Here is a 14,273-nt window from a genome sequence, read left to right as displayed (position 1 = left end):
TTTTCGTGAACAAAGTGTAATAAACTAAAGCTTAATGTATATAACTTAATTAATCTTAAACAAGTTTGAAATTTTATAAGCTAATCTAAAGTACAAGGACTAAAGTAAAAAATCCCAAAACTCCTCCCTTAAAAGCCCTAGCCGATTTAAAATATATATATATATATATAAAATGCCCAAAATACCCCTCTAATTTTCGGCCAAGGCAACTCCCATTACTTCCTCATCAAGCTTAACTTGTTCCCAAAGTAATTCCTAATTAAACCCTAATTCTAGAATTCTCTAATCACTCCTATAAATAGAGACCTATGCTAGAGCTAATCTTGTACCAAATCACATTCACAAATCTCTCTTAAAACTCTCTCTCCCTCTCTCCTATTTTCGGCCAAATCGAAAATCACCACCACCATCGAAAATCATCATCAATCTTCAAGATCTTCAAGTGATCTTCAAGTTGTTCATCGTGTTCTTCGCGTTCTTCAAGGATCTTCAAAGGTGTTCTTGATTATTGGAGAGCTTTGATCTTCATCTTCAAGTGTTTTTTCTCATCTTTTGTTAATCTTCATCAAACTTCATCAAGGTAAAACGCTAGATCCAAAACTCTTAAATTTTACTTTCAATTCATGTTTATATTCATAATCGTATTCATACTAGATTATGTACATTCATATTGTTCATGTAAAATATATATATATATATATATATATATATATATATATATATATATATATATATATATATATATATATATATATATATATATACATACATACATACATATACACCTACGGTTTTGTAAAAAAAAAAGGATTTTATGTTTGATCTTTAAACCCTAGATAATTGTTAGAAGATTTGTTAATGATTAAAAAGGTAACAAGATATATACATACTATAAATAGATACACCATAAATATATGTAAAAAGATAAAATATATATATATATATATATATATATATATATATATATATATATATATATATATATATATATGTATATGGCCGATTATATAAAAACAAATAAAAAAATAAAAATAAAAAAATTATATATATACATATACACGATTTATATATATATATATACATATTAAAATATTAAAACCCTAATTTATTAAAACCCTAATTTACCTAAACCCTAAAACATTAATTAAACCCTAATCATTTATTACTAAACCCTAATCATTAAATACTACTTTAATTAATTAAATCTAATTAATTAATAAACCATAATACTACTTATACTATTATTTAACACATATACAGTTATACTATTACTAACACTTATAATATACTACTTATATTATAATACTTATGTTACAATAGTCATTCACGATAGCGTGAAGTTACTTAAACATCGACGTTGCTTAAGGCCTAGGGTGATCCTTGGTACCACTATGGGACGCTTGTGGATTACGAATGCCAAACTTAGATTTTGGTCAAGAAATCTTGGGCCAAACGGTAACAATTGGTCATTCTAGTGACTCGACGGTGACATAGATGTTTGGGTACGATCCACAATATCAACCCGACTATAGTAATCATACACTTAGTTATTTTCACACTTAATAGGTGGTAGCCTTATTAAGGACAAATCACTAGTGTTCGACACTAACTTTCTAAAAGTGGAAACTTACTAAAATTGGAAACTTTCTAAAAGTAGAAACTTACTAGGAATGGAACTTAGTAAAACGAACTATACTTAAAACACTTGCATACTTAAACCTAAATTTGGGCAAAACACTTAACTACTCTTAAATGTCGTTAGGTTGACTTTCTGCTCATTCATCCAAACTTTCTATTCCGAGGAATAACGATCTTTCTCCTACTTACTAAGGTGAACTCATAGCCCCACTCTTTATTGCTAGCAACTTATTTAACTTTTTGGGGTGAGACACATGCTACTTTTACTATTTATAATTTAGACACAAGTACTAACTGTTAAACTATGCTATACCCGGCTATGTTCGACCAAGTCCCTACAGTGATATTTTTAATTGCTCGTTAAATGCATTCTTAATTATTGGGGGTAGGCCTATCGGGAGTAACGTCCCCGATACATTTGACCAAGTCATTGTATTACTTAATAATGAAATTAAACCGACAAGTATAGACACAACTTGTCATTGGGGTAAACTTTGAAGGTTTAGTCTAAATATCACGAATTGGCATAATTTTTTGATCTCTGCGAGATCAACTTTATAAACTAAATCTTGTGGTCTAAAACAACGGTCAAACATATTTGTTAAACCTATGAACTTCACTCAACCTTTTTGGTTGACACTTTAGCATGTTTGTCTCAGGTGCTGATTGATCAAGCTTATTTACTTACTGCTTATGTGATACTACTTGGACTTAGGATCAAGAGATATCGCATTTATTATTCTTGCATTTGAAACAATTACTTTATTGTAATTTCCATTATTGTAACGACATTCATTTTCTGCTGCGTACTCAATAAAGTTTGTTTTTATCATTTAGTATTGTTCTCGTATATTATAATATGTTGGTTTATTTAATATTAATGTCACATTCACCCAGGCCCTAATTGGGGGTGTGATAATCGTGACGAGTAAACCTGGCTCTGATTACCAACTGAGAAGGACGAGAAACGTTAAGAACACAAACGTGTTATTAAGAGCAAATATTCACGTAATATTTCGTGAATATCAACACAATAGAAAAGCTACCGCAAAGCAACAGAATATATTAATATTTATCCAATGAAAAAGATGCCTACGAATTACATGTATGGAGACTATATATAATAGAATGAAACATAAGCATAAACTGACTAGGATTCTAGGACTCCTACTATCCTTATCTCTTATTAATATATTAAGTAAACAAGATAATCCAAATTATTAACTAATATATAGAATAAAAAGAACTAAATAGTTTTTGCTTTGCCTCCAAGTTTTTGTGAACTTTAGGCCCAATCTAGTTAGCCGTGTCAGTTAGCCCGGTTCTACATCAAAAACACATCAAACCACATCAAACGATCAAATTAATTCATATAAATTTGCAGGTAGTATCACTAAATGATTCTAAGCTTTCTGTACTTTTAGATTTTTCCAATTCGTTCTAGATCATTAAAATGCCAAAAAGTCAAAGAAAGTCAAATACGAGATCTAGATCGATTTTTGAGCAAATTCAACACGAAATCAAGCTATGGATCGACGAGCCTTAGCTCTTTTGCTCTAATACCACTGTTAGTGCACGATTTGGAGCTTTGATTTCGTGTTTACATGTGATTTTGTGATCTAGCTTGAAGAACAAGTGTGTCGATGATGATAACAAAAGTTATGGGTTCGCGCGTTGCTGCTAAATTTTTTTCCGCAATTTTTACATTGATCATATTATTGTCCTATCAATTTATGTTTGCATCATTCATGCAGCAACCCATTAAAAAAACGAAAGACATAAGACATAAACACCACATTATCAAACCTCATAAAACTTAAACCTGATATCAGAAGTAATAAATCCACATTATCAAACATTTACGACTACACAATGAAAATAACTACTTTAAAAAAGTTAAATCATTTTCAAATAAGTTGATATGAATCTATTAATCGAAGCAATTGAACCTCTGGTGCCTTCATGAATCCTCAATCCCTTTATGTATATCATACCACAAGCCAGTAGCCCGCCTTCATTTCAAGTGGAGATGCTAAGTTCGTTACCACTTAATTTTAGACCGACACAAAGTATCAATAAATTATATAACATAACATTCATATTCATATTAGTAATAACATAACACGAATAACAATTAATAGAAATATAAAATTATACCCTTTTCAAGGTCATCAGCTAGTTCATGAACGACAAACGCTCTTCCTACCACGGCATTAGCATAGACAGTGTGTTGCTATGATTACATTACAATTACCTTCTAATTTATATAATTGCGAATGTAAAGTCAAACACAAATGAACTGAGTAACAACTATAGCAAATCATACTAATTGTTCTACATATTTATGTACATGATTATAAAAATCCACTAAGACCTCATTTTAATGAAACAACTAAAATATTAAAAGAAACACCTCAAATTCATAGCCAATTTCTTTCAAAGTAACGACAACAGTGACCATTAATATCTGATGTGAGTCAGGTAACAGATCTTCAAAAACCTACATATAGAAAACTAATAAATAACAATGCACCTAAAATAAACACCATTAATAAGAAACTCAAATGAAGATTAAGATATATATATATATATATATATATATATATATATATATATATATATATATATATATATATATATATATATATATATATATATATATATATAGTGGCGATTCTAGGATGAAATGTCAATGGGGTCCTAAATTTTTTTTTAAGGCTAATTATTTTTGAAGGGTACTTTAGTGGTTATTTACCTATAAAAAGGTACAAATTTTAAAAATATATGGGGTCCCATACTTAAATTTAGTGGTGTCCTGTACAATTTGAAGTATACATTGTAAAAAAAAAATTTCCACTAGTGGGGTCATAGGACCCATACCCTATAGTGTACACTCGCCACTATATATATATATATATATATACTCACCAAAGCAAGATAAGGCTTTCTGTTCCAAAATCTCATTACTGTTCTTGAACTACCAAAAGAAACATCAATATTTTTTACACTTTGGAATTTCATAAAAAGGTTGGTGGGCATAAAACTTGGCATCTTCACCAAAATCCAAACCACCAATTTCATTCAACAAATTGTTAAAATCCACATCAATGTTATTATCATCTCTATCTTTCAAGAGTTCACCACCAGCTTTATCATCCTCCATTGAAAGAGGCAAAAACAATTAAAACAAAAACATAAAAAAAGATGAATACAGCCAAAGCAGAAATCCATTGCAAGTAATTGATCTTCTTCAATATTATAAATCTTGAAAGTCTTGGATGGAAGGGATAATAATTTTAATGACACAACAACCTGAATTTGATTTTTTAAAGTAAAATACCTCTTGTTGAACCGTTACTGAATGCAGACTTCTCTTGCATCTGTAGTCTTAAGGCTCGAAGTTCATGTTCCATGTACATCACCTAAAATACAAATCAAAGTCATAACAAATAGATTAACTTCAAATTAAAGCAGTAGCAATTCATTAATGAGCCAATAGCTAAACCTAGATTCATTAACGAATACAACAACGGTTGACCTAGAAACACAATTTCAGTTATTAATCACACATTTATTAACCAAGATACTAAAACATTTATTCTGATTGCTCAGCCTCACATCTCATATGTTGACCATCATATCCTGGTTATTTATACCATAACTGCACAATAAGTGAGTGTTCGATGACAGAAAGTAATTTTACCTTCTGACGATGTGTTTGTGGTAGCGGCGGCGGCGGCGGCTATAGCAGCAACAACAACTAAGAAGGTGTATAATAAAATAAAAAAAAATTAATAAAGAAAACTGAAAATATTCTTCGAGGTAGTATTGACTGAGGTTAAAAACAACATGCAACTAAATAGCTATTCAAAGCGTACCTGTTTCCGAGCTCGTTGAAGCTCCTGTCCAAGTTGAGTAAGCTTCATTCTGCTAGTTTCAAGTTGTTGTACGTAAGCCTAAAACACCACCATAAATATATATGCAGTAATAACATATAGAGCTCCATACATAACTAATAAAATTAATAAATAAAAAACCCATTTGTCTAATATAAAAATCAAGTGAAATATGATAAACTTTAAAATCAAGTAAAATATGATGAAAACTTCAAAATCAAGTAGACAAACCTTACGATAAAGCCCATATTGCTTAATCCGCTTTGAATCACCATAATATATTGACAAAATATGATCGACTTCACCATCCTCTTCATCAAGATCACCATCCTCTTCATCATCGTCTTCATCAATCCCATTTTCCATTCAATTGTCTGCTCAAAGTTATAAACATGCTAATCAGTTTTTAAAAAAGTAAAAATAGAGGTGTCCGTACAATATGCAAACAGATGAATATGTGAACATTAAGCTAAGAAAAAAACACAAACATCACAACAACAACAACAACAACAACAACAGCAACAGCAACAGCAACAGCAACAGCAACAGCAACAGCAGCAGCAGCAGCAGCAGCAACAGCAGCAACAACAGCAACAACAGCAACATAGTTTATAGGGGATAGATGGTTGCCTTTTTGTTCAAGTGGGTATGTAGTAATGCAAGTGTAACTCCAGCTTGAACTCTTGTTATCTTATATTCCTGTGTTTTAGTAAAAATAAATAAATAAATAAATAATAACAATAACAATAAATAATAACAAAGGGCATGGAAGATCTTAAAGAACCCAGCTGAATGCATTTACATAACAATTGGATTTAACATGGGCGTGCATAATATCATGTGATGTTTAAGATCTTAAAGATCGAATCTTTACAACTTATATCCAAATGGGTACCTGAAAAACCTTTAATTTAACGAAGCTACAATTTACTAAATTGTAATAAAATAAAAAAAAAGTGTGGAAAGGGGGTACTTTGAATCAAAGTTAAGATCTAAGATGGAGTGAAAAACAAACTACATATGAAAGATAATAAAGTAATGTTTTCAATTTAAAAATTAGGGAAAGCAGAGATGACCAAGTAATGTTTTGATTTTTCAAGTACAGAAGATGATGATTTCAGTTGCCACCAACAACAATCTTCATCAAGTATTCATCTCTAACATCATCATTGACTTTCGATGGTCCTGGAGTATATGAGATCTGAATTCATCATCACCCACTTGCCACAATTTAAAAGGAATCAGTCAATTCACAATTATGATATCTCAAAAGTTGCATGTATATAATAAAAAAAATCTTCTGGCCACTTAGAAGCTATAGAAGTCAATCGAAAGCTCAAAAGAAGTGCAGGGGCTGATGTGTCATTCTTCAAAGTTATGTACAGGGGTCTGTTAGTTGTAAATAGAAGTAGAGGGGTTCATATTGTAATTTTTGAGAGTGTTTGTTACTTTTCTGTTGTTGGTGGTTAAGTAGTTCGTAACCTAGAATTTGGGTATATATGTAAGAGTGATGAATTGTTGTAATTAAGTTGAACACAATGAAATTCAAGTAATCATTGTTCATTCACAATCAATTAATTTCATCATTATCTTTCGATTCACATGGTATCAGAGCGATAGTGATGAATGACTGAATCTCTTAACAATTCAAGCTGTTCATAAGCTTCGTGAATTGTTGATTCAATTGTCAATTTGTTCGATCTATTCATAAGCTTCCGCAACTTTCTGTGTAATCAATTTCTTCAATCTAAGTTCGATTCAACATGAATCAAGTTGATTTTCAAAGTCCTTTGTATTTGCATCCATCTGAAGGTCCTGGATCTCTGTCAATTCAAGAGAAGCTAACTGGAGCACAGAATTATCGGTCATGGCATCGTTCAGTTGAAATTGCTATTTCTACTAAGCGTAAAACAGGCTTTCTTACTGGTACGTTGACTAGGCCTGTCAATGATGATAGGCAAGCTGAACTTTGGGACACATGCAATAATATGGTGATCAGTTGGTTGATGACGTCAGTTTCTGAGTCTATTGCTAAGTCAATCATGTTTCTTAGCACTGCTGTAGAGATTTGGAAGCAATTGGAAAGGCGTTTTGCATTGAGCAATGGATCAAGGAAGTATAAACTTCATAAAGAGACCTATTCAATGGAGCAGCAAGGAATGCTCATAAGTGAGTATTACACTAAAATGAAATGTATCTGGGAGGAAATTGATTCAATGAGTCAATTGCCTCGAATTGAAGTTGTTTCTCCTAATGTTACTGAATTTGTTAATGCTTTCAATCTGCAAAAAGAGGAACAACATCTTTTTCAGTTCTTGAATGGTGTGGATGAGCATTTTAGCTCATTAAGGAGTCAAATGCTTTTAATGAGTCCTTTGCCTACTGTTGAGGTAGCTTGCTCTATGCTACAACAACAAGAGTCTCAAAGAGAATTGTTCTCCAATATTGAGGCTGCTGCAATGTATAGTAAGTCATCTGGTTCAAGAATTGCACAAGCAAACACTAATGTTATTGGTCAACCAGAGAAATGTAGTTTTTGTGGTCATAACTATCATTCACCTGATAAATGCTGGGAGAAAATTGGTTATCCACCATGGCATTACAAGCATAAGTTGCAAGATAAGCCAAAGGCAGTCAACCGTGCTAAGAATAAAGCTGCTTATAATCAAGTCAAAAGGACTGCTGCAAATGTTCAAAGTAATACTATCAGTTTCACTACTGAACAGTTTGAACAATTGCTTAGAAGCCTGCCACAAATGACTCAAACTGATAACAACTGCAATGAAGAATTTGAAAGTGAAATTGATCATTTTGCAGCAGGTATAACTTCTAATACTGTAGCTTTAACTGAATGGATTCTTGATACAGGGGCTACTGATCATATGATACCTATGTCTAGTAATCTCATTCAATCAAGATCTTTATTTTGGAAACCTCAAATAAAACTGCCAAATGGTGATTTGTCATTAATCACACACATTGGTAACATAGAACTGAGTAATGGTATGAGTCTGCAAGATGTTCTAGTGGTTCCAGAATTTAGGTTCAATCTGTTATCTGTGCCCAAACTAACTAAAGACAAGTCTTATGTGGTCATTTTCTACTCACATTTTTGTGTGATACAGGACTTGACAACAAAGAAAATAATGGGACTGGGTGAAAGAAAAGATGACCTGTACTATCTGGTAAATTTGCCTCTTCATCAACTTGATAAAAGGCTAACCAAGTTGGTAGCATCATTTGTTAATACCAGTTGTTTGTTTTCTGTAATGAAAGGTACAAGTGCTAACTCTAGTCAACTTGTAACCTCATTTAGTTTGTGGCATCATAGACTTGGATATGTGTCAAAATCCAAGTTAAATCATATTCCTTGTATTTCTAATTCTGTTGTTAATGGTAATCAAGAAGTTTGTTTGACATGTCCCATGGCTAAATTTGTTAAATTGCCTTATCAAAAGAGCCTGTCACATAGTCAATCAGTTTTTGAATTGATTCACATGGATATTTGGGGACCATATAAAGTACCTACACAAGGAAAATACAGGTACTTTCTTACTTTAGTTGATGATTGCAGCAGAGCCACATGGTTATATCTTTTAGTGCACAAGAATGATTGTTTTATAGCTTTCAAAAGCTTTGCAGCCTTTGTTTCCAATCAATTTCAGGCTAAAATTAAAACTGTCAGATCAGATAATGCTCTAGAGTTCATTAAAGGACCTTTAGGACAGTACTTAGAAGAACAAGGTATTATTCATCAAACATCTTGTCCAGATAGGCCACAGCAAAATGGCAGGGTAGAGAGGAAACACAGACATATTCTAGAAACTGCAAGAGCTTTAAGAATTCATGCAAATTTGCCTATAAAGTTTTGGGGAGATTGTGTTACTACTGCTGTTTATCTCATTAATAGGTTTCCAACACCTATATTAAAAAATAAAACACCTTATGAGGTGTTATTGAAAAGGTCACCTGATTACAGTCATTTAAAAGTTTTTGGCTGTTTAGTCATGGCTAGTAATCCATCCAGAATTGCTGATAAATTCACTGTGAGAGGTGTACCTTGTGTCTTCCTTGGTTATCATGCTCAACAAAAGGGATATAAGCTTTATAATCTTCTTAATCACACAACCTTTATATCAAGGGATGTTCAATTCTTTGAACACTTGTTCAACAAAGATTCGTCAACCTGCACCAAATGTCTTACCTGTTCATGATACTCATTCATCTGCATATGATGTTGCTCATTCTTCTACTGCAACTGGTGATGATGTCATCACTAGTCCATCCAGTCAACAAAGTCAAACAGAGTCAACCGAAAATGTTATGCCTCAAATCCCATTAAGAAGGTCCAACAGAAATACTCAGCCTCCTCAATGGCATAAAGACTATCATATGAGTCATGTTCCAGTTGCAAATCAAGTCTCATCTCCTTACTTAGAACAGGAGTTCAAAACTTATCTTACTACTCTATTAGCTCATTCTGATCCTACTTATTTTCATCAAGCTGTTCATGATCCAGAATGGTGTAAAGCAATGGATGCAGAGATGCAAGCCTTAGAAGATAATGAGACTTGGGAAATCACAGATTTGCCACAAGGAAAGAAACCAATTTCTTGTCATTGGATTTTTAAAACAAAACTAAAAGCTGATGGGACTGTTGACAGGAAAAAGGCTAGACTAGTGGTAGATGGTAACAGGCAAAGACAGGGTGTAGATTATGTGGAAACATTTGCTCCTGTAGCAAAGATGATTACTGTACGTTCTTTACTTGCTGTTGCAGCAATGTATGATTGGGAATTATGTCAGATGGATGTTTCAAATGCCTTTTTACATGGTGATTTGCTAGAAGAAGTTTACATGAAGCTACCTATGGGATACACAGGTAAGGGGGAGCCCATTCAAAATGTTAAGTCTTCTAATTCCAAAGTGTGCAGGCTAAAGAAATCCCTTTATGGTTTGAAACAAGCCCCAAGGCAATGGTTTGCAAAATTGTCCAATGCTCTTTTATCATTTGGCTTCAAACAATCGAAAGCTGACTATTCCCTATTTACCAAAAAGGATGCTGCTCAATTTACTGCAATTTTAGTCTATGTGGATGATCTTTTAATTACAGGCAACAGTCATTCTCATATAGAAGAATTAAAGAGTCAACTGAAGTCAACTTTTCATATGAAAGACTTGGGCACTCTGAGTTATTTTCTGGGATTGGAAGTATCTAAATCCAAGCAAGGGATTTTCATTTCACAAAGAAAATATACTCTGGATTTACTAAAGGAATATGGCATTGTCAATCAAAAGCCTTACAAATTACCAATGGATCAAAATGTCAAGCTATGTGCAGAAAAAGGTACTCCTTTGTCTGATCCTGAAGTATACAGAAGGCTAATAGGCAAACTAATATATTTAACCATTACTATGCCAGATATATGCTACACTGTGCAGTTGTTAAGTCAATATATGCAAAGTCCTACATCCATGCATTTTCAAGCTGCTGTACATTTGTTGAGATATCTGTTGTTAGCACCTGATCAAGGTATTCTCTTGGCTAATAGTCCTGCAGTCCAGTTAAAAGCCTATTGTGATTCTGATTGGGCTAGTTGCCCAATGACCAGAAGGTCAACAACTGGTTACTGCATCTTGTTAGGTGATTCACCTATCTCATGGAAATCAAAAAAGCAAGCTGTTGTGGCAAGATCCTCTGCAGAAGCAGAGTACAGGTCTATGGCAGTGACTTGTTGTGAAGTTACTTGGTTGGTATCTTTGTTAAAGGATTTGGGCTTAAAGGATTTAGGACCTGTGGAACTATACTGTGATAATCAAGCTGCAATTCATATTGCAGCTAATCCAGTATTTCATGCACGAACAAAGCATATTGAGGTGGATTACCACTATGTAAGAGATCAATTAAAAGCTGGCACAATAACTACTCAATATGTTAATACCAAAGATCAATTAGCTGATGTTTTTACTAAGGTCACTTCGGTTCAACAGCATTCAAAGTTGTTACACAAGTTGGGAGTTTCAGTCCCTGATAACTCTCAACTTGAGGGGGAGTATAGAAGTCAATCGAAAGCTCAAAAGAAGTGCAGGGGCTGATGTGTCATTCTTCAAAGTTATGTACAGGGGTCTGTTAGTTGTAAATAGGAGTAGAGGGGTTCATATTGTAATTTTTGAGAGTGTTTGTTACTTTTCTGTTGTTGGTGGTTAAGTAGTTCGTAACCTAGAATTTGGATATATATGTAAGAGTGATGAATTGTTGTAATTAAGTTGAACACAATGAAATTCAAGTAATCATTATTCATTCACAATCAATTAATTTCATCATTATCTTTCGATTCACAGAAGCTTAATATATACACACTGATATTCTTGTAGAAATTTCATCAAACAGTTTATATGCATTTCAACTCTAAACAGCTTAATAACATAAACAATAGATATTAGAAATAAAAAATGTCCATTTAAAAATGATACTCATGATAAAGGACTACAATCAGAAGTTGTTGACCAAATTTTTTTTATAGGTCAATGGTATGTTTTTATAAACAATTAGGTGAGTAATTACATGTAAGTTATAAGCAATAAAATCAAGAGCGATTATGATGTAATACATAACTCACCTTAAGCCATGTTCAGTGACAATCAGGTGAATGAATACCAGGAGCCGATTGAAGCGTCTTTGTAATTCATCAACGGGTAGCCGTCTTCAGCTTTATACCTGAAATTTAACAAAAGATGCATGATGAAAATTGGTTACTTAACTGGTTAATCCTAACCCAGAAGAAATTGAAAGATAAATTGCTTCGAGTTGCCTTTATCCAGCTGCCGATTTCTCCTCCGTACGAATCACTTTGTGTTTTTCTGTCTACAAATCCGATTGCAATTGGTGTGTGGATGATAGGTGAAATGTCCCGTTCTTATTGATTAAAAACGTTCCATATTAATTGATTTCGTTGCGAGGTTTTGACCTCTATATGAGACATTTTTCAAAGACTGCATTCATTTTTAAAACAAACCATAACCTTCATTTCATAAATAAAGGTTTAAAAAGCTTTACGTAGATTATCAAATAATGATAATCTAAAATATCCTGTTTACACACGACCATTACATAATGGTTTACAATACAAATATGTTACATCGAAATCAGTTTCTTGAATGCAGTTTTTACACAATATCATACAAACATGGACTCCAAATCTTGTCCTTATTTTAGTATGCAACAGCGGAAGCTCTTAGTATTCACCTGAGAATAAACATGCTTTAAACGTCAACAAAAATGTTGGTGAGTTATAGGTTTAACCTATATATATCAAATAGTAACAATAAACCACAAGATTTCATATTTCAATACACATCCCATACATAGAGATAAAAATCATTCATATGGTGAACACCTGGTAACCGACATTAACAAGATGCATATATAAGAATATCCCCATCATTCCGGGACACCCTTCGGATATGATATAAATTTCGAAGTACTAAAGCATCCGGTACTTTGGATGGGGTTTGTTAGGCCCAATAGATCTATCTTTAGGATTGGCGTCAATTAGGGTGTCTGTTCCCTAATTCTTAGATTACAAGACTTAATAAAAAGGGGCATATTCGATTTCAATAATTCAACCATAAAATGTAGTTTCACGTACTTGTGTCTATTTTGTAAATCATTTATAAAACCTGCATGTATTCTCATCCCAAAAATATTAGATTTTAAAAGTGGGACTATAACTCACTTTCACAGATTTTTAATTCGTCGGGAAGTAAGACTTGGCCATTGGTTGATTCACGAACCTATAACAATATATACATATATATCAAAGTATGTTCAAAATATATTTACAACACTTTTAATATATTTTGATGTTTTAAGTTTATTAAGTCAGCTGTCCTCGTTAGTAACCTACAACTAGTTGTCCACAATTAGATGTACAGAAATAAATCGATAAATATTATCTTGAATCATTCCACGACCCAGTGTATACGTATCTCAGTATTGATCACAACTCAAACTATATATATTTTGGAATCAACCTCAACCCTGTATAGCTAACTCCAACATTCACATATAGAGTGTCTATGGTTGTTCCGAAATATATATAGATGTGTCGACATGATAGGTCGAAATATTGTATACGTGTCTATGGTATCTCAAGATTACATAATATACAATACAAGTTGATTAAGTTATGGTTGGAATAGATTTGTTACCAATTTTCACGTAGCTAAAATGAGAAAAATTATCCAATCTTGTTTTACCCATAACTTCTTCATTTTAAATCCGTTTTGAGTGAATCAAATTTCTATGGTTTCATATTGAACTCTATTTTATGAATATAAACAGAAAAAGTATAGGTTTATAGTCAGAAAAATAAGTTACAAGTCATTTTTGTAAAAGTAGTCATTTCAGTCGAAAGAACGACGTCTAGATGACCATTTTAGAAAACATACTTCCACTTTGAGTTTAATCATAATTTTTGGATATAGTTTCATGTTTATAATAAAAATCATTTTCCCAGAATAACAACTTTTAAATCAAAGTTTATCATAGTTTTTAATTAACTAACCCAAAACAGCCCGCGGTGTTACTACGACGGCGTAAATCCGGTTTTACGGTGCTTTTCGTGTTTCCAGGTTTTAAATCATTAAGTTAGCATATCATATAGATGTAGAACATGTGTTTAGTTGATTTTAAAAGTCAAGTTAGAAGGATTAACTTTTATTTGCGAACAAGTTTAG

At 32.6% G+C, this 14,273-nt stretch overlaps 1 protein-coding gene across 6 annotated transcripts; it reads right to left on the bottom strand.

Annotated features, from left to right (window-relative positions):
• Positions 1-3,757: 3,757 nt before the first annotated feature.
• On the bottom strand, positions 3,758-12,430 carry LOC139872001 (transcription factor TGAL6-like). 6 transcript variants are annotated; one of them, XM_071859775.1, is made up of 8 exons: positions 12,155-12,430; positions 6,165-6,754; positions 5,766-5,908; positions 5,517-5,565; positions 5,342-5,398; positions 4,979-5,060; positions 4,567-4,795; positions 3,758-4,138 (listed from the first exon to the last, which is right to left on the bottom strand). In XM_071859775.1, the coding sequence occupies exons 3-6, from the start codon at positions 5,898-5,900 to the stop codon at positions 5,041-5,043; spliced, it is 261 nt and encodes an 86-aa protein (XP_071715876.1). In that variant the 5' UTR covers positions 5,901-5,908; positions 6,165-6,754; positions 12,155-12,430; the 3' UTR covers positions 3,758-4,138; positions 4,567-4,795; positions 4,979-5,040. The 6 variants fall into 6 exon arrangements, with proteins under 6 accessions (XP_071715876.1, XP_071715878.1, XP_071715875.1 ...); XM_071859777.1 differs by having other exon boundaries at positions 4,567-4,785; XM_071859774.1 differs by having other exon boundaries at positions 4,567-5,060; positions 6,165-6,233; positions 6,611-6,754.
• Between the last annotated feature and the right edge of the window lie 1,843 nt (positions 12,431-14,273).

This window comes from Rutidosis leptorrhynchoides, chromosome 10 (assembly GCF_046630445.1).
Source record: "Rutidosis leptorrhynchoides isolate AG116_Rl617_1_P2 chromosome 10, CSIRO_AGI_Rlap_v1, whole genome shotgun sequence".
NCBI classification, from domain to species: Eukaryota; Viridiplantae; Streptophyta; class Magnoliopsida; order Asterales; family Asteraceae; genus Rutidosis; species Rutidosis leptorrhynchoides.
This window is presented reverse-complemented; position numbering and strand designations above follow the sequence as displayed.